At 43.1% G+C, this 24,885-nt stretch overlaps 2 protein-coding genes across 3 annotated transcripts in view; one reads left to right on the top strand and one right to left on the bottom strand.

Annotated features, from left to right (window-relative positions):
* Nucleotides 1-6,889, bottom strand: part of Gtf2e1 (general transcription factor IIE subunit 1) — a 30,424-nt gene extending 23,535 nt beyond the window's left edge. The window contains exons 1-2 of the mRNA XM_050148802.1: nt 6,761-6,889; nt 2,148-2,620 (exon numbers count right to left, since the gene is read on the bottom strand). Of these exons, the coding sequence (XP_050004759.1) occupies nt 2,148-2,595 (448 nt within the window). The 5' untranslated portion in view covers nt 2,596-2,620; nt 6,761-6,889. The remainder of the gene's footprint in view (nt 1-2,147; nt 2,621-6,760) is intronic.
* Nucleotides 6,890-6,980: 91 nt separating this feature from the next.
* Rabl3 (RAB, member of RAS oncogene family like 3) overlaps nt 6,981-24,885 on the top strand; it is a 32,166-nt gene continuing 14,261 nt past the window's right edge. The window contains exons 1-3 of one of the 2 annotated variants that reach the window (XM_050148804.1): nt 6,981-7,074; nt 10,835-10,926; nt 23,686-23,815. In XM_050148804.1, coding sequence (XP_050004761.1) covers nt 7,029-7,074; nt 10,835-10,926; nt 23,686-23,815 — 268 coding nt within the window. In that variant the 5' untranslated portion in view covers nt 6,981-7,028. The remainder of the gene's footprint in view (nt 7,075-10,834; nt 10,927-23,685; nt 23,816-24,885) is intronic. The other variant, XM_050148805.1, reaches the window with a different exon arrangement.

The raw sequence follows: 24,885 nt of genomic DNA on the forward strand, positions 1-24,885 counted from the left end.
AACAAAGCTTACACCCTAGATAGTTAATTAGATTTTCAGATGGTCAGGATCTCATAGCCAAGCACTGTACCTCACATCTATAATCCCAGGATTAGGGGGCCTGGCGTAGAATTACCAAGAGTTCAAGGCCAGGCTGTGTGAAATAGTGGGCTCCTGATCATCTTTGGCTAGAGCGTAGTCTTGAAAAGAGTTCTCCTAGTTAGGTGTGAGCCTTTGGATGGGAAATGTCTCCCACAGGCTCAAGTACTTGAATACTTGACTTCCTGCTGACTATTTGTGGAGGGTAACCTTTAAGAGGTAGACCCTTGCCAGAGGAAGTATGTCACAGGGGCCAGACTTGGAAAGTTTATAACATCAGCCCCTGACAGTTAGCTCCCTCTGCTTCCTGCAGTGTAAATGAAGCATAGTATCTTCTTAGCCTTGCTGCTCCAACCGCCTGCCACCAAGCCTTCTTCACCATTACGGACCCGCCCTCTGGAACTGTAAACTAAAAGTAAAAACTCTTCCACAGTCAGTTTCGGGTGTGCTGCCTTATCACAGTAACAAAAAGCAACCAATGCACAGGCAGGGTAGTAACCGGCTCTGAAGCCCGCACTGGGGGGAGGGGGACAGGACTGGGGAGACTGGGGCAGAAGATCGACAGGAGTTCAAGGTCAACACAGTGAGTTCCAGCCTGAGCACACAGGGGCCATCTTGTCTCAAAAACAAATGACAATCAAAACAAAAGACACAAAACCCTCTCTCCTAGATAAAATGTGCCCACTAAAGGTAACTAGACAAAACTAGTCCAAGTAGTTGACAAAAGACTGTCTCATGCCTAGTTTAATTTAAAAAATAAAACATTTAACCCAGCACTTTAATGTTTCTCATATTAATGCCAGATATACTGTATTTTTGGAAAACACGGTTCATAAATTGTGTTAATGAAAATTCTTAAAAGCACAGTATCTGATTAAATGAGGCACATCATATATGCTATTAACAACTCTCTTCCATTAATTGATCTAAATTATTGATCCATTCATTAGATTAAGTTATTTGGTCTGGTTAATTCTCATTTAATCTTTTAGGTCTCAGCTATTCCTCCCTCTGGAGACCTCCCCCAAATACACAGCACATGCCCTAGTTATACAACTCCTACTGGCAAAATGCACATCCATGAGCAAAGCATTTAAACATATTGTGTCATATGTGAAGGACTCTGGCCAGCCAAGGCCTGGCAAACATGGCAGGGAAGGCCTTGTCCCTCTCCCCCACTCCCTCTGCCTTGCTAAAACCCTTTAGATTCAGGCTAGCCTGGATAAGGTCTATTTCCTTATTTGGCCAATTCCTCCTCCTAAGGCTGACTACCAAAGATCAGCTATCAAGAGACCCCTTTGGCTCACCTAATTAAGACGCCCAATTAAAATTAAACACCTCGTCGTAACACGGGATTCCCCCCTTTACCTCTATAAACTGCCATTTTCCATGTGCCACGTCTGTCGCCGCTCTATTCCCACCCCCACCCCCCCCACCTCTGGTCTCCTATCTCCCTCACCACTACATCCTAGCCCATCTTAACACAAACCTCCCCTTTTCCTCCTCTTAAAAGTCACACCTGCAAGGTCATTTGTGGCTGTTTCTGCCTGAGTCAGGAAGCAGCCACTTTTCTTTCCCGCTTAATAGAGAATCTCTCTGTGAAAACAGGTGTTTGGGTTTGTTTTGTGCTTAATCTGGGGTCTGAGAGGGAGCCTCCCGCTGTACAGAAGTCTCCTTCAATACGCTTATAAGCTTGCCTGCCAGTGATGGACATAAATAGACATTAAAATAATTTGCTGAAGAATGAGGTCACAAGTAAAGTCAGAAGAGCCTCAAAGTGGTAGAGAATCAACCCAGAGATTAGGCTGCAGCAGTAAACAGGGGTGGGGGGTTAAGGAGTGCCATCAATGGGAGAACTCCATCCAAAGTACACTTCCGTGTGAAGGAAAAGGGCAATGCAAAAACTCCTCAGAGTTGTAAGCCAACCAGCCAAGACAGCAGAGCTGTATGCTCATTCACACGGACCTACTCACTCCGACAAAGCCGATGACTGGCTTACAACTTAGAACAATTACAAAGCACGAGTAGACATCTTAGTTTACTTGATTCATAAACAGGGCAAGTCTCACCTGTCATAGGGTCAAACAGCTGATTAGCTTCTAGGTCCGTGAAAGTACTGCAACAGACAGGACATTTGAAGGAGGCCCGATTGGTGGAATTTCTCTCATCCGTCTCAATCCTCCTCCTCATGTGGTCCAGTTTGTACTTGACGACATTAACAAGAGTGCGGTAGTTGATGAAGTAGTAGTTATGGCGCGTGGTTTTCCCGTCTGCGGCCGTCTCTACCCTCATTCTGCACTTGATGAACTTGTCTCCCTTCAAGTTATTCAAAACAGACCGAAGCTGCTTCCGATCGAACTTGAGCAGCTCCAGCATGTCCTCTTCTTTCACACAGGGGTTGCGGATCAAGATGTCCAAGGCCAACACGTGCTCAATGCCGTAGAAGCCCCGGATGACATACTTGGCTAGCCGTTTCAATGCTGCTGGAACCTCGGTGAGGACATCTGGGTCTGCCATCTTCAACAGCAAGCTTCAACTTCAACTATATGGGTTGGGGATGGAGATTAGTAGGCATGATGACATGATAATCATTTTAATCTAATCTACAACCACCTCGAGACAGGGTTTCTCTGTGGCTTTGGAGCCTGTCCTGGAACTAGCTCTTGTAGACCAGGCTGGTCTCGAACTCACAGAGATCCGCCTGCCTCTGCCTCCCGAGTGCTGGGATTAAAGGCGTGGGCCACCACCGCCAGGCTGTCATTATTCTTAAAGCACCACAGAAGCATTCAAACATTGTTTTAAAAGATTTCTCACACTTCAGTACTTAACAGAAAGCCAGGGTCTTCGTCTATAGCACACAAAAGACCACACCTAAAAAGCTTGACATAATCCTTAAACAGTTACTTTTATGATCAACAGTGTGCTGGAGTCCAAAACACTATATTATTTCTGATAATGACATATTATATCAACACCACTTTATTTCATGAAGAGAAACAAGAACAAACAAAAACCTCTGAGAGGGTTCGCTATCCTTAATGGCATGCTCTCTAGGAATGGCTAGAAATCAAGAGATTCCCAACAATTACCCTAGACTTCACTTCTTTTCAGCAAAATTTTCCTGCTAAGATTCAAGAATGTTTACATAGTAACACTTCCACGATGAAGTCACGCAGTAAGAACAGAATAAACACATAAGTGACTTGCCAGAGATGACAACATTAAGGACTATCATAACTGAAGGAAATTATTGTTAAGATCCAAAGTGCTTTACCAGCTTTGGAAGTTAAATCTAATTATTAAGTGAACACCTTCTAAACCTTAAAAAAACAGGAAGAAACAGAAGGGTGGGACCCCTTTAATACTCGGTCCCTTGAAGAGCAAAGCAGATTCTGACAGTATCTATCTTCTAGGCCACAGCTCGGAAAGTTGTCCCCTCCAAGTCTCTGACATGACAGCGCTTGAGCTGTGGACTCATGTCAGAGGCTACATTCCGGCTGCTGTCTGAGCCTGATGGAAGGCTCACACAGGCTCAAGCCATGCTTCTCTCAGAAGGAAACGGGTGCTGTGATGAATGAGGACATTAAGTGGAGCCTAAGAGGATGTGTTAACTAGGGCTGCTTCCACGTAACTCTGATAGGGCCAGACTGAACTAGCCAGGCTCTCTACAGACTACAGCTGGCATTTCTGATTATACAGAAAAACCTTTAATAGACACCCCGCTGAACCATTTCTATGAGCATCACGTTGTTAACACCAGTTTTCAACTGAACCTTTAATTTGAACTCTGAAGTAACTGACCCTACTGGATAAAATGCTTCTTTCTGTAAGAAATAATATCTGCGGTACTATACTATAAAATCCTAAATAACCAACACATACACCTTTTATGGGGAGGGGTGGTTAAGGTCATACCTACAATAAAGGAAAAATTAGATTACAATGTCTACTTTAATCCACAGTACTGAGGCATAACCATACACACTGGAGATAACAAAGTAGTGCCTAGCCTCACTAGGTTCAAACCTGCAATCCCAGAGCATCGACGTCACCCTAGATGTTTAGGAATGTCTGGATTCATTACCAAATCAGAACCACAGCACAGTATCGATACATTTTGATCACCTTTCCAATTCTATCTACACGGTGTACTTAAAACCAGATTTTGCTTTTTCTTTTACATGCCCAGTCACTGACAGAACAGAACAGATGACTTCAGAAACATCCCAAGGCCAGATGAGGCCATCGCGCTATCATTTTCTGTATTGCCTTCCACTGCTTTGCTCTCATGTCCCCATCCTCACACGCCCTAAGATTCGGAGTATTCGTTCTCAACTCTGAAAGCAGAATCAGTTAGACAGCATTTTAAGCATACTAACTATCCCTGGGCCCCATTCCCAGGAGCCTTGCTTCAGCTAATATAAAAGAGCCAGATTAGGAATGCCCCTAATTATAAAATCCCTTTAGATCACTCTAATAAGCAACAAAGTCCCTGATCATTACTCCAATTTGTCCCATGGCTAGTTTGCATCCTGCAAAAGAACACCCTGCATGAAGAGGTCCCTGCACTACTCGCTGTTCGGCCTGGTTCCTCTGTGTGATGGACCTCTGCCGGCTTGAACATCAGTGCAAAGGGGTGACTCACATCAAGGCTTTTCTGGTCAACAGTTTGAAGCTTGGAAATCCCAGGCCAACTTCTTACTGTTGGCCCTGGAAAACCCAGAGCCTTGGTTTCCTCACATATGTAATTAAAGTGCCTTTCTCACACAGTTAATGTATGAATTAAATCAGACCTAACATGTTCTGCTTCTGAGCTGAACGAAATCAGACCTAACATGTTCTGCTTCTGGGCTGGTATATGGGTTCAAATGAACAGAACAACTCCCCCATCTAACTTCTTCCTACGCCAGTGAACTGGTGAGATGTGCTGGTGGCACTGTGGCTGTATCAAGTGCTGTAGTAAGAAAACCTAAACCGAGGAAGAAACGGAAGAATTGCAAGGACAAGATTAATGAAACACAATCAAAAGGAGCCAACAATATACTAAGGAAAAAAAAATCCCAAGTAGCCATTTCAAGCCATTGTAAGGAGGGGAGCGCATGAGAAAGAGGTAACCTCACGTTCAGAAGCCTACTCGGGTGAAATACATGCTACTCCTCTGACGACACATAAGGGAGCTGAACTATGAAACTGGAACTCAAGTGGCCTAGCTAGTCCAAAACTCTCAAATTTTAAATCTTCCTGCCTGACCAGGGCCTTCACTCCTTCCCCAATCAAGACGAATCTAGCTCTGAAACTGGCAGCCATTTTGGAATGTTTAGAACATTTTATGAAGCAGTTGTCCACATGTAACATAAAAATGCATATAAACTTCAACATCCAACAACTTTTGAAAACTGGAAATAAGTGGGGGAAAAAAAGTGAGCCCACATTTTGAGATTAGTTTCTACAGCAGCTGACACCTAAGAAAGGAACTTCTCTGCTCTATGGAGCCTTCTCAGTGTAATGCTCTTATTTTATCTCCCTCTTCACAGTAAACAGGCATTTCCCAACTTCACCCTACCCAGTCTAGACCTATATTCTAATTGTACAAACAAATGCCAGGCGGTAGTGATGAACGCCTTTAATCCCAGCACTTGGGAGGCAGAGGCAGAAGCAGGCTGATCTCTGTGAGTTCAAGGCCAGCCTGCTCTACAAGAGCTAATTCCAGGATAGGCTCCAAAGCTACAGAAAAACCAAAATAACAACATCAACAACAATTAAGGACTACTGTGGAGAAACAAAGCTGAAATCCCTCTGTTTTTGCCATAGTTAACCTCACATCCACACACCGGTTCCCTCAGCCCTCAACGATAAGCCCAAAGCTTTCTCCTAAAGGTCTTTAGGCTTTGGGTCATGTTATCTGGTCCTCCCAAACGTAACATCTAATGCTCTCCTTCGCATTTCCTCATAATTTGTAAAGTTTCTACCTACATCTCTAGGACCAGAAACTTCATCTTGTTCACTCACGCTAGCACCTAGCATAAACTACTCAAGTATTTAAATCAAATTTTCAAGACATCTTCCGGGCACGTATCCTGCCAGCTGCCACAAAATTCACTTGTTTCACACCTGCATCCACAATAATGACAACGATAAGCCATCCTTTTCTTTTTAAAACCTGTCACCGCTTTAAGCAAGGAGTTAAGAAGTTAAATTTGTGACTTTTGGAAAAAAAAGACTACGCTGGATGAAGAGTGGCAGATAAAAGAACAAAGTGGGTGCAGGACGCCTGGTTTGTTAAGACTATTTCAAAATACTACTTCCCAAGTTCTAGAACTTGGATTCGACGAGGCCTCTACGGTTTTTGTTACTGTAGTTCACGAACTCTCCATCCCTTCGTCCTGTGAGGGGCCCGTGCGGACCCAGGTGCCCTCCTCCAGCTGAGCTGCGCTCAGGAGCGTCCAGACTCTGACACCCCACCGGGGGGTCCTGGACCACAGCCGACGCCGCCGAGCCCGTCCTACCCGAGGTCGCACATGGGCCGCTCCCGGGCAATGGTTCTTTGGAAGATTAAGAAGAGGACCAAGACAAGAGGTGGTCGAGGAGGGGGGACTAGAGAAGGCGGGGACGGACAGGAGAAAACCATGAAATACCACGCCAGGTCGGAAACCGGGAACAAGGATCGGGGAATAAGGTTTACCCAAGCGGATGCTCCAACACTCCCACTACAGCCGCCCTCGGCACCTCAACTACCGGCTTCAGCCAGCCCACGCCACTTGCGAGACAAGGACAAACGCCTAATTCCTGCGACCAGTTTGGAAACCACCCGTTAATCCGCACGGAGAAGCTTTCACTCAAACCACTCATGCCCTGACCGACCAATGAGATGGTAGGCCCTGCCCTCAAACCCTGATCTGATTGGCTGGGAATCCAGGAATGGGCGTTAACCTCAAGGAAATCGTGGCAAGATGGCGTCCCTGGATCGAGTGAAGGTTCTGGTGTTGGGAGACTCAGGTGAGCCGCTTAGCCCACGTCTGGAACTCCCGACACGCCCGAGCTACTGGATACTCCCCAGTCTTCACTGCTTTACCCTCAACTTCCTAGCGTTTGGGTTCATGGCTGAAGTCCTTCCCAAGACCTTAAAACTACACTTCCCAGAGGACTTTGCTCCTTCTGACGACGTGGCAGCGTGTCGGGAGGTGGGGGGCGCGGAGCCCGGGTCTTTCTCTGCTTTTGATTTTCATCACGTCCGTCTCCCAGGCGACCCCGGCCGAGGGTTAATGTTGTCCATTCCTTTATTGCTCTTGTTAGGCAGACAAAAGTTGATATAACCGCCCTTTCAGGAAATTTTGTTCATTAAGTCGAAGTAACACTAAGAATACTCTGACACGTATTAATGCCTTTAACTCCATTCTACAGATGATAAAAATGAAGCTAACTAGTGTGAACCCAGAGTCGTAAGCTGTAGCATGCAATGTGATTTATTTTTTTAAATGGTAGTCACGATTTCCTTTTTCACTTCCTGGTTCTCATCTGATAGTTGAATACCTATTAGGTTTTGAGATGTACGAAATAAAAAAAAAATTGATAAGGGTCACACTATGAAGCAGCTTAATGCTAAATACAGTTTAATTTAGTGTCAAAGGAGTTTTTATAACCTGACCATTTTATAATTACTATTGAAGTCTATATTTCCCTCTCCTGCCTCATAACTCGTCTCTTTCCCATTTCCAGATCTCAAGAACTTGAATGCACCCCAGCCATGCATTTTATAGATGCGCTTTTAAATGTTGGTGCTCTAAACAGACATTTACTGGATGCTTGGGAATAGAGAGGACATATACCCCAAAGAGCTGACCTAGTTAATTCTAAGACTGAAATCAGTCTTAACTCTCCCCCATTGTTTTAAAAGTTCATCTTTTTGTAATTTTTTATTTTTGAGATTACAATTTAATTAGAACGTTTCTTCATACCTTTTCTTTCCTCTAAACCTTTAAATTTACCCCTCCTGCTTTTATTCAAATTTGTGGCCACTTTTTTTTCCATTAACTATTATTGCCTGCATGTCAGTATTTGCATATACATGTATATTCCTAACTATAACCTGTTACGCCCTAATCATGCTGCTTGTTTATATGTGTTCAGGACTGACTGACTGGCACTGGACAAACAGTTGGTGTGTCCTTCCCTGGGGAGGACCACCTCTCCCATTCCCAGCTTTACCCTTGTCTGTAGTTCTTGGTGTAGGGGTGAGGCCTCATGGGTTTTTTTTCCCTGTCCAGTGTGGTATATACGTTGGTGTCATCCTTGTTCAGCTCATGTTTGGGCAGTCATATTGGCGGGACTTCACGGGTGTAGCTTCTGAGATCACTAGGAGTCACAATCTCACCGCAGACTCCTAAATCCTCTGGCTCTTACAATCTTTCCACCCCTTCTTCCGTCCTGTTCTCGGAACATTATTATGGCGTGGGAGTGTTTTGTAGATGTATCCACTGGGACTGGGCTACACAGCTCTGCAATTTGCTTGGTTGTGGGTTTCTGTAATGGTTTCTGTCTGCTGCAATGTGACGTTTCCTTGATGAGGGGCAAGGACTACCTTTATCTGTGGGTAAAAGGACATCTGTTTATAGATTGATGTTAAAGTTCCAAAGTTCTTAAATAATTAGTTAACTACTCGTTATTCCCGGGATGTCATCTGTTCTTACTGTTGAGAGCTTTGCTTCCTTTTAACTACCACCCAAAGCATAGTTCATAGAGAGCCAAATAAACTATGTGATATTAATACATGGAGATACTTACCCTCATACAGTTAAGCCAACTTTGAACTCAAGCATATATCAAGATGATAGATAACTAAAGCCCTTGGTATGTGTTGTCTGAGGTTTCTGTCCTGCCCGGTCCTGCAGTCATTCAGTCCCAAAGAATCACACAGAGGTCTAATTAGTTATAAATTGATTGGCCCATTAGCTCAGGGTTCTTATTAACACTTATATTAGCCCATAATTCTTGTCTGTGTTAGCCACATGGCTTGGTATCTTTTTTGGCAAGGTAGTCATATCTTGCTTCCTCTGAGGCTGGGTCACAACTGCAGAAAGAACTTTCCTCTTCCTAGAATTCTTGTTGTCCCAACCTCTACATTCTGCCTGGTTGCCTCACCTACACTTCCTGCCTGGCTACTGGCCAATCAGCATTTATTTAAAATATAAGTGACAGGGTACAGACCATTGTCCCACAGCAGGTATGCCTACAACACAAACCTATATGAAAGCCCCCACATCAACAATATACCCAAAGACTGTAGATGATAGGCACTATGCAGTAAGTATAATGACAAAACTGATTTTGTGTGCCCTCAAATCTTAAACATGTGCAAAAACTTGTATTCAATACCCAATATCACAGTATGACACAAAAGGTCATAGAAGTTAGTAGCACTAAAACCCATTATTAGTTAAATGAGCAGAGCACATCAGTAGAAAATTTGTAAAAACAGGAAAAAAATGATTTGCAGACATGATCATAATGTAGATCACTGTGGATTTTTTAATTACTTTCCACAAAGCTGAGAACTGAACCCAAGTCTTTTCTGCAAAAGCCACACGGGCTCTTAATGGAGGAACTCTCTCTCCATCTCTTCCACCTTGCGTTGTCATCGTTTGGGGGTGGCCATGTTTGAGACATGGTCTCACTATATAGCACTGGCTAGCATAGAACCAAGCTGGCCTAGAACTCACTGTGTAAACCGGGCAAGCTTAGGACGCAGAGATTCACCTGCCTCTGCTCCCAACCTTCTTTTTAAGATGAGGTCTCCCCTTGGCCTAGAGTCCCTGAGCTAAGGCTGGCAGGCTATCAAACATCAGGGATTGCCTGTCTCTGACTCCTCAACACTGGCATTACCAGCCTGCGCCTCTGCCTGGCTGTTGTGTCTCAGTTTTGTGGATGCAACTCTGGTTCTCAAGCTTGGAAGGCAAGCGCTGGACCTCAGCCAGTTTGTATTGTTTTTAAGTACACTATGTTTATGGTCACATGTTCATAGAAAACCCCTTATGGCCAGGCAATGGTGGTGCACGCCTTTAATCCCAGCACTTAGGAAGCAAAGGCAGGCGGATCTCTGTGAGTTCGAGGCCAACCTGGTCTACAAGAGCTAGTTCCAGAAAACTCCTTTTGGTTGGCAGTAGTGGTCTAAGGTAATTTTTTCTTTTTATACTTTCTCAGTTGTTGGGAATACAGTTTTCATAATAAAAAGTAAACATGAGTTATAGACCCATATATAATATTGAACACAGAGAGATTTCCTGAATTTTTGATACAATTATCAATTCATAGCCAATTAAGTGAATGAGTGACTCCACACAGGATGTAAATAGATGGTTCATCCCTTTCCTCAACCGAGATCTTCAAGAGATGTCCTCTAGTGTTAGTGACAAGATTGTCTGAGCACAAGAGATCTAGAAAGAGATAAAATGCTGCTTCAAAATAAAAGGCAATAGTGAAGAAAAGAGAGAATTATTAATATTATTATTATTATCATCATCATCATCATCCAAAGATAAATCTAGGACAAAGTGGTTAGCTGCTTTGTAAAAACCTATGTGTGAGAACTAAGGCTCTTTGCATGTGGAATCATGACATCATGAGTCCTGTCACTGACGGAATTGAAACAATTTTGCAAGCTATTCCCTGGCTTACAAGCAGTGGTGTATTACAGGCAATGGTATAGATGTCCCATTTAGGGCTCCGTACCCAGCTGACAGAGACCGTGTCTCTTCCACAGGTGTTGGGAAATCGTCACTCGTCCATCTTCTATGCCACAGTCAAGTGCTGGGAAATCCGTCGTGGACTGTGGGCTGCTCGGTGGATATCAGAGTATGTGTTCTTGTTTCTGTTTTTCACTAGGTGTATTAAACATGTCCTTCAAATCACGCTTAAATTGCAGGACTTAGTTAAGATTAAGTGATGATAATAGCTGGGATTGCTTCGGAGCCTACCGTGCGTCAGTACTTTACTGCCATTCCCTATTTACAGTAGGTCATGAGAGAGAAGAAAACAACCAAATTCTTCAACTCAACAAGCTAACTCAACACATGAACCCAGTGGTCTGATTGTACAGGCTTTTATTTTAATGACTATGGTTTGAGAATTCAGTTAATATTCTCCCTAAGCCTGTAGCTCTAAGACTGTAAACTTATGCCTAGAAGTGCATATCGACCAGTTCTCGCGGTGGATCTCTTGTGAAGGGGAAGCACTCTCCCCTGGTGCAAGGTTCGGCAGAGTATGGACAAGTGGGCACAACTCTTTCCCACGTTCTGGTTTATTGGGTCATCACACACACACACACACACACACACACACACACACATACACACACACTCCGTGGGACCTCCAGTGGGAAATTTAGTCATGCAGTCAATAGCCTTGGTTCCCACAGTCTAATCTCCGCTTCCTTCTCTGAGAGACATTAGAAGCCACCTCCCTGCAACTATCTTCCCTTTGGCAGGACATGCAGTCAGGAAAGGAGTCTTTCAAATAGACCGCATTGGGGGCTTCAGAGATAAAGGGACGTCCAAGCCCAGAGAATTGCCTTGTGTTGTGTGTGTACAAACAGAAGAGAGGAAGAGCAGCAGGAGAGGAAAAAAGAAACCGATGCAGAACAGTGCGTAGTGAGAGTTCATCTCACCCTCAGACGAGTCCCGCGCTTGCTGTGAGTCTTCTCTGAACCCTGCAGGGGACCCTGAGGCTGGCAGGCAGAGATCCCTGATTATTTGTAATTCTTGGAAAATGTGCTACTTTTAGAACCTTTTCCTTGCTTATGTGCAAGTGTGTACCACATGTGTGCAGTGCCTACATAGGCCAGAAGAAGGCATCGTTATCTCCTGGGACTGTTGGTACAAACAGTTGTGAGCTGCCATGTGGGTGCTGGGAATGGAACCCAGGTCCTCCAAAAGAGCAGTCAGTGCTCTTAATCACTGAGCAATTTTTCCAGTTCCATGTTCATATTTTTCTTCAAAAAAAAAAAAAAAGAAAAGAAAGAAAAGAAACAAAAACCTCCCACAGCTTGTTCAGGAAGCCCTGTGTGCTGTGTGGTGCAAGTATCCTTGTTTTGTTTTGTTTCTGCTGCTGTTAGGGACCTAGCAAGTTCCATAGGGCTCAGAATTTCTATCTCAGAGTTCCTGTGCCACCTAAATATCATGGATTCCCCCCAACACCTGATGTGACACAGGTTTGAGGTTTCCATTTCATGCATATCTTGTCTCTGTTCTATGGCCGCCCACCTACAGTCCCTGACAGGATCCCCTACTCTGTGGACCGGTTCTTTCATCTGCCTCCTCCGCTGACTGAGGAGCTTGTCCGGGGCTCACAAGACGAGGATGGCAATCTATTCCTTACTGCTCACCCACACATACTTTTTCCTTAAAAACTGGAAAACGAGTCTACCATTCCTGGATCCCCACTAACACCCCAAGCACCAGCCCCCAAGCCGTGTCTGAGTCTGGGTCATTTCCCTCATCTTTAGTTTTAAGGGTTTCCTTCATCTCCAGCATCTACAAATATCCCTTCCTTTCTTTCTCTATCACTAGTTTGTGTTCTCTCTCTTTCCTTCTCTCCTTTCTCCCCCTCAAAATATTTTTGTAACATTTCTTTGAGTTCAGAGTAGAAAAGAACTATACTCATTTCAGCCTAAAATGTTCTTATATTCTTAGCTATGTAAGAAAACCAGGTTCTGGGTAATGAATTCAGCAGCAATTTTGTCTAGGTTTGGGAGACCCAGTAACATATTCTGGACAAAATTTTCTTTAGACTTTTCTAACTCCCTTCCAGAGAAGGATCATAGCACATAGAAAAGAAACTTAGATCCTGGATCAATTGCCTTTTCTACTTAAAGAGTTACCTTAAACTAATCAATATACCTCCTGAGGCCTAGTTATATCATTTACAGGAGAGAAGAAAATCACACAGTTCCTGACTTTTGCACAGTTTTCTGCCCTTCCTTTTACCCTCAGCCCACCCTTCATGCCTGTGTACCACATTTGCAGTGCCCTCAGAGGCCAGAAGAGGGTGTTGAATCCTCTGGAACTAGAGTTACAGACTGCTGTCAGCTGTTGGGGGGAGGGGGTGTGTGCTGAGAACAGAACCCAGATCCTCTGGAAAGCATCCGTGAGCCCTTAACCCCTGAACCACCTCTCCAGCCCTGCCCTCTCCAAACTTGTCTTGACATGTTAGTCTAGACCAGTTTTCTAGTATCTAGACTCAGTTAACTAGTATGTTTTTCAGATATTTGCACCTAAATTCATGAGAAGTTTTAGTCTATTTCCTTTTTTCTAATTTCATTGTGGAGTTTTGATACTGTGCTAACCTGTTCCTCAGAAAGACTTTGTAAGACTGATGCTATTTACCTTTGAATTTACAAGTGAAACTAACTGTGATTTTTCTGTGTGGGAAGGGTTTAAATTCAGTAAAGAAAACAAGAAAATGATTGCATTTCTTCCCTTGTCAATTTTTGGAGATTTGTGTTTGAAAAAGAAATTGTTCATATCAAGCAAATTGTTAAACACTGCACATTGTTTCTCTGTCTTAGTTTCTTTCAATAAGACAGTTGACTAATAAAATCATTACTGCAAATCCTATAGATGATTTTCTATTTTTTTAAATTCTGGTATGAGTAATCTATAGCTTTTCTTTTAAAAATGTATATTTATATATGGAAGGCATGTAGTATGTCGCACATGTGGGGACCACTTGCAGGAGTGTCTTCTTCTACCATATGAGGTCTAGGAATAGAATGCAGATTGTTGCGGTTGGAGGCAAGCCCCTTACTCAGTGAATGATGTTGCCAGTCTAGGTGCTCTTTTATTGATCAGTTTTGCCAATGGTCTAGCAAAGACAAGTTTCTGTTGTCTCTTTTCTATATGTTTTGGGGTTTTCTTGCAGGATGGTACGTGTGCACGTGTGTGCAGGTACATGTACAAATGGGTGCGGATGCCTGTGGAAGCCAGAAGGAAACCTTGAGTGTTGTTCCTCAGGAACCACCCGTCTTGTTTTTGAGATAGTCTCATCAGATTGGAGCTCACCAAGGGGGCCAGGCCGTGTCCAGCGAGCCCCAGGAATCCACCAGGTTCTGCCTTTCCAACTTTAGGATTATGCACGCATGCTACCATACCCAGCGTTTTTACGATGTGGGTACTGGGGCTTGGGACTCAGGCCCTAATGCTTGCCCATCAAGGACTTCACCAGCCCAACAATCTCCCCATCCTTGTGTTTGTTTTGAATTTCTCTGTGGTGTCCACACCTCTGAGATTAATTTGCTCTCTTTCTTCAAGCTCCCTGAAATGAATGGTTGCTGCATTGATTTCTTTCAGGCTTCTTCCAGAGAGCTCCGAGGCATGGAAATTTCTGTCTAAACACAGCTTTAGCTGCCTCGTTATCATTCAGTTCAAAACATTGTCTAGTTTCCATTGTGATTTCTCCTCTGGCTCATTTGTTATTTGAAATGTGCTTCTTAATTTCCAAACATTTGACAATGATGATGATCTTATAATTACTGGTTTCTAGTTTATTTTCACTGTGTTCAGAGAATATGTATACTATGTAATTTCATCCTTTAAAAATTACTGAGATTTGCTTCAGGTCTTGTTTTATGGTCAATTTTGTTAAATAATTGTTAGGTGTCTCGTATCTATGCGTATTTTGTCATTGCTGTTTACAGTGTTGTCTCGAGGTCAAGCTTGTTGAGCATTTTGTTAATTTCTCTGCTGGATTTCCTTTTCTTAACTGTTTGATTATTTACAAGGAGCCAATGTGATAACTTGCACTGTGTATGTAAATTAGTCTTCTTGTTTAGTTCTGCCTGTTTGGAGATTATATACCAGTTTGAGATCATTTAAATTGCTTGAAGGATTTCCCAGGGTTGAATTCAGGTTTTCAGGCCTATGCAGCAAGCACTTTTACCCACTGAGCAGTCTTACTGGTCCCTGGATTTAACATTTTATCACTGCAATATATCTCTTTTCTGTCTACCAATGTATTGTGCCTTGAAGCGTATCTTCTCAGATCCTGAAATAGTTAACTATTCTTCTTGTTTCTGGGATGTATCTTATTTCCATCTTTCACTGCACTGTTTACATGCCGTGTCTTTCTGCCGTGTCTCCTGTTGAGTAGGGATGGACAAAGGTTTTTAATGATCAGTCAGATAGATTTTGTCCTTTAATTTGGTTTATGGTTCTTGCTCCAAATATTCTAATTGAGAAATATACATGGCACCCAGGAATCTGCATTTTAAGAAGCATCTAAGGTGATTAAGTAGAGATAAACCGGATGCTGAATCAATTTTCCAGATGAATGCAGAGGTCGTCAATCTGGATGCTCACAGAAGCTACTAGGGACGGGCAGTGAGAACAGAGAGAAGGGAGTATAACCAACGGCCCAGACTCCAAACACTAGTTCCTTAGGTATGCTAGAGTAACTGAAAGGAGCCTTGGGGATAAGCAAAGCATTTTATATTTTTAACACCAAAAACAAGGGTACTGAAGAAGAAACAGCATCTGAAAGGGCATGAAAAGTTGCATCTTTGAGATGTAGATAGCTACTTCAGAAAGGCAAGGCTAAGATGGAACAGGATTTTGTTTTATGGGGCAAGACTCCATAGGGAAAGTAAAATCTTTTTTTTTTTTTTTTTTTTTTTTTTTTTTTTTTTTTTTTTTTTTTTTTTTTTTTTTTTTTGAGACAGGTTTCTCTGTGTAATAGCCCTAACCCCTAGCTTGGAATTAGCTCTGTAGTCCAGATTGATTTCCAACTCAGAGATCCTCCTTCCTCTGACTTCCTAGTGCTGGGATTAAAAGTGTGCACTACCACACCCTGCAGAAATTCTTGGAGGAAGAGATTACTGAGGCCCAGTGATGAGTAGTTTGAGGACAAGAATGTAAGAGTTCCAACAAAGCCCCTCCCCCGTGCGTGTTCAATGAGGAAAACAAGTATATGAATGTCCTGAATGCATCTGGGGGCGAAGACTCCTAGACAGACTTCGCCTCTGTCGGCCCTCTTTGTGAAAGGGCCTGATCATTTCTGCAGCCAATGCTCTGTATAAGTCCTGGAGAGCACCGCAGCCAAACTAGTAATTCTCAAAGACCTCACTTACTGAAGTCACAGCAATTCCCTGAGGAAATCTCTGCTTTGGGGATTACCAAGTCAAGAATTTCCTGCTGGACCATAGGGTTGTTTCTTGTTGTTTAATCCATTACTACTTCTTTTTTTTAAGATTATGATTTATTTATCTTTGTTTTATGTGCATTGGTGTCAGATCCCCTGGAACTGGATTTTCAGACAGTTGTGAGCTGCCATGTGGGTGCTGGGAATTGAACCCGGGTCCTCTAGAAGAGCAGTCAGTGCTCTTAACCACTGAGCCATTTCTCCAGCTCTCCACTACTACTTCTAAGAACTCTAGATGGCATGAAACTGCCCACAAGGAAACTATAGTCAAAGCTAGTAGGAGGAAAAGGGCCGCAAGAACAACCACAGTGTGTATGCAGAGGACCTATTCCTCGGAGGCCTGCTCTTTTCTGAGAAAACTGAAGATCAGTGGATTGGGGAGAGGTGAAGTGAGGGGTAACTGGGAGGAGTGGGGGGAGGCTGCAGGCAGGATGTATTTATTGTATGAGAGAAGAATAAATAAAAAAGAAAAGGAAGCGGGGGAAAGCTATGCTGGCCAGCGCTCACTGTAGTGTGGCTGGTCTCCCTGGGACCAGCGCAGTGCTGGGTGGTTCCCTTAAAGCCAGTCTGACCTGAATTGTGTTGTTGAAGAATAAGGCATATGGGGCTGAAAGGGGCCTAGCTCGTATTACTGCTCGTCCTTCATCTCTGTCGTCTTTCTCCGAGAGAAGCATGTGTTTCTTGAGTGGTGACATAAGTAAAGGCATTCTGAAAGGATACTCTAAAGTTGTCATAGAAACGTAAATCATGACTATTATAATAATATGAGCAGTTATTCCCTGTAGGGAAATAATTAAATGTATAAAGGCCTTATAAATGTCTTAGGAGAACAGAGACTCCTGAAGAGGCTTTTATAGTTCAGTCACAGTGTCTGTGTATTGAGCCTGCAAGAGGGGGCTCTCTAGGGCTAAAGTAGATTCCTGGACACCCACTCTCCAGAACTGGACACAGTTGCTCCATTTAACTCGCTTTAGATATGGTAAGAGGCAGCTAAGAATAGAGATGGCGGAGGAGATGGTGTGATCGTTTGCAGTGTTGCATGCAGTTAATGCATTTACTCGGTGATTATAACTGACCGTATGGGCAGAGGCCGTAACTGAATCGAGCAGGCGTTTTGTTTTGTGGTATTCTTCACTCACTCCTGGCTGCCGACTTTGTTACTTCGAATCTAATGGACTGATGAGCGCATGGCTACTCCTAATAATGACAACAAGATGTTTAGAGCTTAATCTTTTCAAAGATTATAAATAAGGAAATTCATTTGTCATTTCTAGTTCACTTTAATGGGATTTTAACTCTCTAACTTGTACATTGCATGCAATCAATACTTATTGAATTTCTCTTTGGGTAACGAAACAATGTGCAGGCACTGGGGAAAAATAAGAAGCATAGTTTTTATCCTCACTAGGGATATGAAGTGGATTTACTTGGAGGGATAAGGTGTCTATCTAGTAGTCTTTAAAGTGACAATAATGATAGCTAACGTTCCTTTAGTGCTTTCCTGGGTTAGGAACCCATGTACATAGGCATTCATTCATTTCCCACAACAGCTCTGTGAGGTGGGTATCGATGGTTGGTGCCACGCTCAGCACAGGAAGCAAGTGAGACGCAGATGTCAAGGTTGTGTTGCTAGCAAGTGACAGAATTGGAATTCAAGTCCAGGCAGCCTGATCCAAAAGCCTGCATTCTTAATCAACAACCTTACTGCATCTTTTTTTTTTTTTTCGAGACAAGGTTTCTCTGTGGTTTTGGAGCCTGTCCTGGAACTAGCTCTTGTAGACCAGGCTGGTCTCGAACTCACAGAGATCCATCCGCCTGCCTCTGCATCCCAAGTGCTGGGATTAAAGGCGTGCGCCACCATCACCCAGCTAACCTTACTACATCTTATTCCAAAACAGTGTAAGGCAATGAGTATTCCCATAAAGCCCAATGTGATAACAACTAGCTTCATGTGGCAACAAATTTGAATTTAGTAAAATAAAAAAATTAGCTCAGCAGGTGAACGAACCATATCTTGATGGTTTGGTAATTCGGTGCTGCCGGCAGTTAGTCCTGGACATGTCCACCGCTGAAGTCAGAACCTCAGGGCAGCACTAGGGAACAAGGCAATGACGGCCGGAGAGAAAGTGATAAACGACGTGCTGAAGATGCTGGCGATTGGGGGCCAAGTTATTGGGCAGACAGACTTAACTCTCCTCCCAAAGGCTTATCTCATAGGTAAGAGAGAAGGTCATTGTAAGAATTGAGTTCTAAATGTGGTGAAGGGTGCAGCTATGAACTGAAGCTGGTCAGAAAGCATATGCTAATAAGGTGCTGAAGGAGATAACTAAGAATTGCAGTCGTATATAGAAATCACCTAAATCATGACAGCTAATGAGTTCAAAAGAAAGAAAGGGAAACCTTGGGGTGCATTTAAAGAGTTGAAGTTCCTAAAAGAGGCGACATAGAAAAGTTGATCAACATAGAATATAGCTAAAAGGATGGCCGACTACATGAGCAAACACGGGAAGTCCTGAACGGAGCGGCATTGTCCTTATTACAAAATGCCCGAGATACAAGGTGGAAAGAAGAAACAAACATAGGGAGGTTAGCACTAACCTTTGGACATGTGATTACGTTTAACTGGCGCAAACCAAATGGAGTGACCGAGCAGCCAGGAAACAGACACAGGCTGAAATCAGCTAGAAGGGAAGAATGGTTATAGCACAGAGGGGAAGACCTTTTTTACATAGAGGAATTGAGCTTGACTGAAGGCAGTTGAGAAGGCACTAGAAAGAAAAGCAATTGGCAGTAGCCTCTATCCCTTGAATTCAAACGTCCAGGACGCCAGTGGCATCTCTTGGTTGCTCTGTTCGTCTCTCTTCTCTTTTTCTCTCAACACTCTCCTAAGAATTCCTACTCTTCCTTTCTTTCTAGAAGTAATTCTATAGGCATCTTATCTCTCTTGATGTGTATCATTTCCTTTACTGAATTTATTTCTCTTTAAAAGTTACACTGAAGCACTCCAGTGAACTGTACCCACGTGTAATCGTGATGTGTTGCTCAAGAGACATGTGAGGGGGGTGGCGCTGAGGAGCGGTGCTCCTGTTGATTCCCATATGGTCCTGCTTCCTATGGAGAAAGCCCACCTGCATTGCCATAAAAGCTTTGAATGGCTTTAGGTATCAGATCCTCGATGACTTGGTTTACATACATTTTTAAAAAGCTTCTTACAGCTAGGTGTTGCTCTGCCTGTTGTGTTAGACTTAATATAACAACAGATGCCGCTTCCTGTGTCAAGAGCCATGCTTAGCATAGCGTTAACTTTCTTGTAACCTACAGTTTAAATTCTTAGCACTCACTGCACTTGGATTCACTTAGTTGAGAATTAATTAAGCAAATGGGGACGGAAGAGAGACACCTCTCCTAATTCTAGAAGGGACTTTGAAAAACTTTGGTTTGGAAGGTATTTTGTATTAGGGGAGAGTATCAATAAGTCGTCAGAGTGGTTTACAGGTGTGTCTACCCAGAGCATTCTGGCTAACAGGCTAGTACATTACCAGGAGTTGTGTTATAAAAATACAAGTTTTGGCCAGGCGGTGGTGGTGCACACCTTTAATCCCAGCACTCGGGAGTTAGAGGCAGGTGGATCTTTGTGAGTTCGGGGCCAGCCTGGTCTACAAGAGCTAGTTCCAAGACAGGCTCCAAAGCTACAGAGAAACCTTCTCTCAAAAAACAAACAAACAAACAAAATACAAGTTTTGATCCTGTCTCAAAAGATTCAGGGATTCAGGGATGGTTCGGGAATCTTTGTTTTTTGACCAAGTTCTTATTCCAATTTACATCCTCTCATTGCTATACTAAGCAAAACAGAAATTTAATAAGCAAACTAAATAAACTAAAGCCTTGAAGGATGACATGGCATAAATAAATATATTAATTTAGCAAACAGGTTCTAGGTATTGCACTGTTTTCTAGGGATTCAAAGATGAAAGGCACATGGCCCCTGCTCTCTCAAGCTCCCGGTGTGAGAGAAGAGGTAGTGGGTGTTCAGTGAGACAGTGCAGACAGTGAGGTGACAGCGATGTAGACAGAGACAGTTACAGAAACATAGAGGAGAACCTAACACGGCTGGGCTTGGGGTATGAGGGAAAGCAAGGTCAGGAGGGGTTTATGGAAGTAGCTAAACTTTTTCATAACAGGTCACTTGCTCCCTATTTAAATAGTTTTTCTTAGAATCTTTCTAAAATATTTCATATATTTCCATGGTTTTTTGTTTGTTTGTTTTTTTTCTTCTTCTTCTTTGGTTTTTCAAGGCAGGGTTTCTCTGTAGCTTTGAAGCCTGTCCTGGAACTAGCTCTTGTAGACTAGGTTGACTTCAAACTCACAGAGATCCGCCTGCCTCTGCCTCTGGAGTACTGGGATTAAAGGTGTGCACCACCACCACCACCACTGCCTTAACCTTTTTTGTTTTGATGATTTGGCATAGTCGTGTGTTATCAGACTTTTTATGTCATATACCAAAACAGCAGTACTTTTTACTGCAATATATAGCATTAATTTCAATTCTCTAAAACAGTGTCCAGTGTTTGTGACTTTGCTGTCATCATGTTATCCTGTTGTTTTCGTCTGTTCCTTATCTTCTTAATGTCAGTGACTATGTATAGAGTACCACACGTACTCAAACGCTTTCCTGGCTTAAGGATTTAGAACTAAGCGGATACAGCAAAATACGAAGCATTCTGTTGAGTTGTGAAGTTTAGTGGATTTTATGAAATCTTTTAAATAATTAAGTTGTCTTTTTATCATTATTATTGCAAAGCCAATAGATGCTTTATAGATACACAAAGCATCTCTTTCATCAGAAGCTCAGCAACACCAAGGCTGGTTCATGGCAGTCCAGAGGTATAAGCCCAGTACCAGAGCAGCTCCATCTATAGAATCAGCAGTTCTTAGGCTGAGCATTACAGCAGAATCGTTTGGAGATTTATATGCTAGGCCTCACCCCCAGAGACCCTGATTCTGCAGCTTGATGGATAGTTTTCTGTTTTGGAGGGGAGCGAAGGAGGACTGCAGTGTGGGAGTCAAAGTCCCACAGCACAGCCAAGGCCAATTTCAAATGCGTAATCCTCCCTCAACCTCTCCAATGCTGAGATCACAGGAGTACAACCCACCTGGCTCTATATATTTATTTCTAAGTTCCTTTGAAAAGGCTCATGTCTACCCTTGAATCGTCATACATCGGATTATTGTATATCAGAATTTGCTCCAAAATAGTTAAATACTTGAATAGTCAAATAGGGAAAAAAAGCCTAGATCATGAGGAATAAAAAGAGAGCTTGACATGTATTGTGACTGAGAAAGCCATTGGACTCACTTGGATTGAACATAATCCCTCTAACTACGTTGTGGAAAATGAATAGGTAAGGGAATGCTTCCTGTAGGGAAACTAAGAGACCATGTTAGATAATTCAGGCAAAGAAGTAAACAGGGCCATCCCCCTAAAGGATAATAGTTGAGGGGTGACCAAAGGGACAGGATTTGCTGACAGAGCAATTGTGGTAGGGAAGGAATCAAAGTTCACTTTAAGGTTTTGACTCCAATATCAAAGATATCTCAACAAAGGGATTGCCTTTTGTCAAGGCTGTGAAAACCGGAAGAGGAATAGGTTTGGGAAGAAAACAAGGATATCTTTTTTTTTTTTTTTTTGGTAAATTAACTCTGCAGTACCTATTAGACATTCTTAGAGGTAGCCTGGTTAATGTGGTAGACTAAAATCCCCAGGATTTATGTAAACTTGTGATTCATCAACATCCATAAAATCATAAGCGTAGACGAAATTGCCGAAGAGCAGGAGTGGACGGAGAAGAAATAGGACAGGACACTCCGGAGCAGCAAGAGCAGGAGAGAAGTAAGGACCACCTAAGTGACCAGCCAGTGAGATGGGAGGAAGGCCAGGGTGGTGTTGTCATGGAGACCGCATGGAGAAAGGCTGCAGAGCCCCGGGGAAGTCAGTGTGGAGCTAACTGGCAACCTTGACCAGAAGTGGTTCAGTAGGAAGATGTTGTGAAGATCATATAGGAAGGAGCTCTAAAGAGATGTGGTTCCAGGGAATCTGATGCCCTTTTCTGGCCTCTGTGGGTACCAGGCATGTACATTCATACATGGAGTCAAAACACTTGGGCACATAAAATAAAAATAAAGAAGCATTTGAGAAAAGGAGGGTGAGGGCCAGTAAGATTGCACAGCGTGTAACTGTGCTTGCTGCCAAGCTGATGGCCTGAGCTGGATCTGTGGTCCACTCCGTGGAAGGAGAAAACTGACTTACACAGCTGTTCTCCGCTGCCACATGTGCACCATACAGGAACACTAAATAGACTAAGTAGATTGTATGTATACACACACATACACACACAGTAACTGAAGTCTTGAATTTGAGAAGTTGCGAGGTCAGAGGGCGAACACAGTAGGACTGGAGAAGAGGAGAGAGAAGGTTGGAAATGTAAACACAGTACTCATACATTGAATTCTCAAAAAATAAAACTTTTACATTTAAAAAATGAGGGAAAACAGAGCTGGAGATAGGTAACGGCTTGAAGGCCTTCCTGTGGGGAGGAGCAGAGGAACAGCATGGTACCTGGCAGAAGGCAAGGCACCTCTGCATGTTGTGGAGAATTATCCAGCCCAGGAGGAAATGCCATGCTCGAGAGTGAGAAGGATGCGTGACTGCGTCTGTGCAGGGGAAATTTTTACTGCACAGAAGATTCAGATTTAGCCCGAGGGGCACAGACAGCCTAAGGTAATAGCAGGAGGAAAGTGATCCTATGGGCATACATTCAAGGAGGTAGAAAAAGCAGTGGAGGAAGTTCTTATTGTTATTATTCTAGCCTAGGAAACCAAGTTAGCTCTATTGAGTCTAGAGAAGAGATACTGGAAATTTCCAAAAGCAGCGAAAGTATGGAATTATTCTCAGGACAGGGAAAGTGGACAGCAGGATTGATGGGTGACTCCAAGGGCACACTTGAATTTGAAGAGGACTCCGACTACTAGGATGTAGTTTTCTGAGCTACACATTCAGGAAACAGAATTCTGGGGGCACAATAAAGGAAGTAGAGGCTCTGGTCAGGATTGGAGTTTTGTAAATGAATGTGGCTAAGAAAGATAGAGAGTGACAGAGGTGGAAGAATGGGTCACAGCTTGTGCTTCGTGGGAAGGCACTAAAGCTTTGAAAGCAGGAAGGGAATAACCAGATGTTCATCTCAAATGTAGGGTCAAATAGGGTGGAAGATTAGAGTTGTCTAGTGAGGGGCAAGCGTGGAAGATAGGAGGTGACGGGCAGAGCCAGAGGGCGGGGTGCTGTAGGGATGGCGTTGCTTTAGGCCAAATGAGGGCGCTCACCAGATTGTGTGGTGGCTCTAATGATGATTTTGATTAATCCATTAGGTGCATGACTACAAAGAAGGAACCCCAGAAGAGAAGACATACTACATAGAATTGTGGGATATTGGAGGCTCTGTGGGCAGTGCCAGCAGCGTGAAAAGTACGAGAGCAGTGTTCTACAACTCTGTAAATGGTAAGTGTCTTCATTTCTGCCATCTGTTAGTGGTCTGGAAGTGCTGATCATTGATATGAAATGCCATGGCATGCTGGGCTTGTCTTCTGTGAGAAAGCTGATGTGCTTAACTCTCGATTTAAATCTGCATGTCACAGTCTAACATATTAGCCTCTGCTGGAGGCATTGTTGCCTTGCTATAGGGGCACTCCATTTTTACTTTTTTATGTAGATGATATATATTACATGTAAATAAAAATATTAAGCTCAGAAGTAGTAGTTTTCCATATGTCTTTTTCCAAAGGCCTTTAATGCTATTTATCCCTCTGCATACTCTTTCCTCAACCCTGCTCTTTCACCCCAAACCAAGTCCAACCCTTCCTGCTCCCTCCTTCCCTTTTAACCCTTGATACCAGTTCATTCTATGTCACCTCCCTTTAAACCCCCTCCCCATCCCTTTAGTAATCCCCCAGCCTCTGTAGGTATTCCAGATGAACTGTATCTGAGAATAAGTACCCTTTCTTTCCTCCCACTCTGATGACCCAGGCTACCCATCTCTGTAGAAAGCCTATGGAGTGTCTCTCCAGCCTCCTTAATTAGAATATATTCTCATCAGATGTCAGTCTGACTCCGTCAGTTGGCCCTAGCACTTCAGCTTAAATGAGAAAAGAAGAGTAGAAAGAGAATGCTCAGACACCCTTAAGAGCGCAAAAGCATTCTGAAGTTTTTGTTTGTAACAAAAAAAAAGTTTTTGTTTCTGTTTTTTTGTTTTGTTTTGTTTTTTGTACATCTAATAGGCAGCCTAGGTGAAAATATCTATTTTTTTATGCTCCTGTGAGATTTTATTACACTTTTCTATAATCTTTTGCTATCAGATTGACTACAAATTCATGTTACCTAAAAAAGTGTGCTCATCTAAACATGACCTGCACAACACCAGTTGGTGAACCAGTGTGGATGGAATATGTTTCCCAAGGCCCTGCCTCCAGGCAAAGAGCTACAGGGCAATTAATGACCACTGAAAGAGAATCTGTCTTCTCAAGGAGAGAATCCACCTTCTCTAGGGATGATCCCCTGAGAGCTTGTTCAAG

Source organism: Alexandromys fortis, unplaced genomic scaffold (genome assembly GCF_014885135.2).
Source record: "Alexandromys fortis isolate MF-2015 unplaced genomic scaffold, M_Fortis_MF-2015_v1.1 scaffold_4, whole genome shotgun sequence".
Taxonomy (NCBI): Eukaryota; Metazoa; Chordata; class Mammalia; order Rodentia; family Cricetidae; genus Alexandromys; species Alexandromys fortis.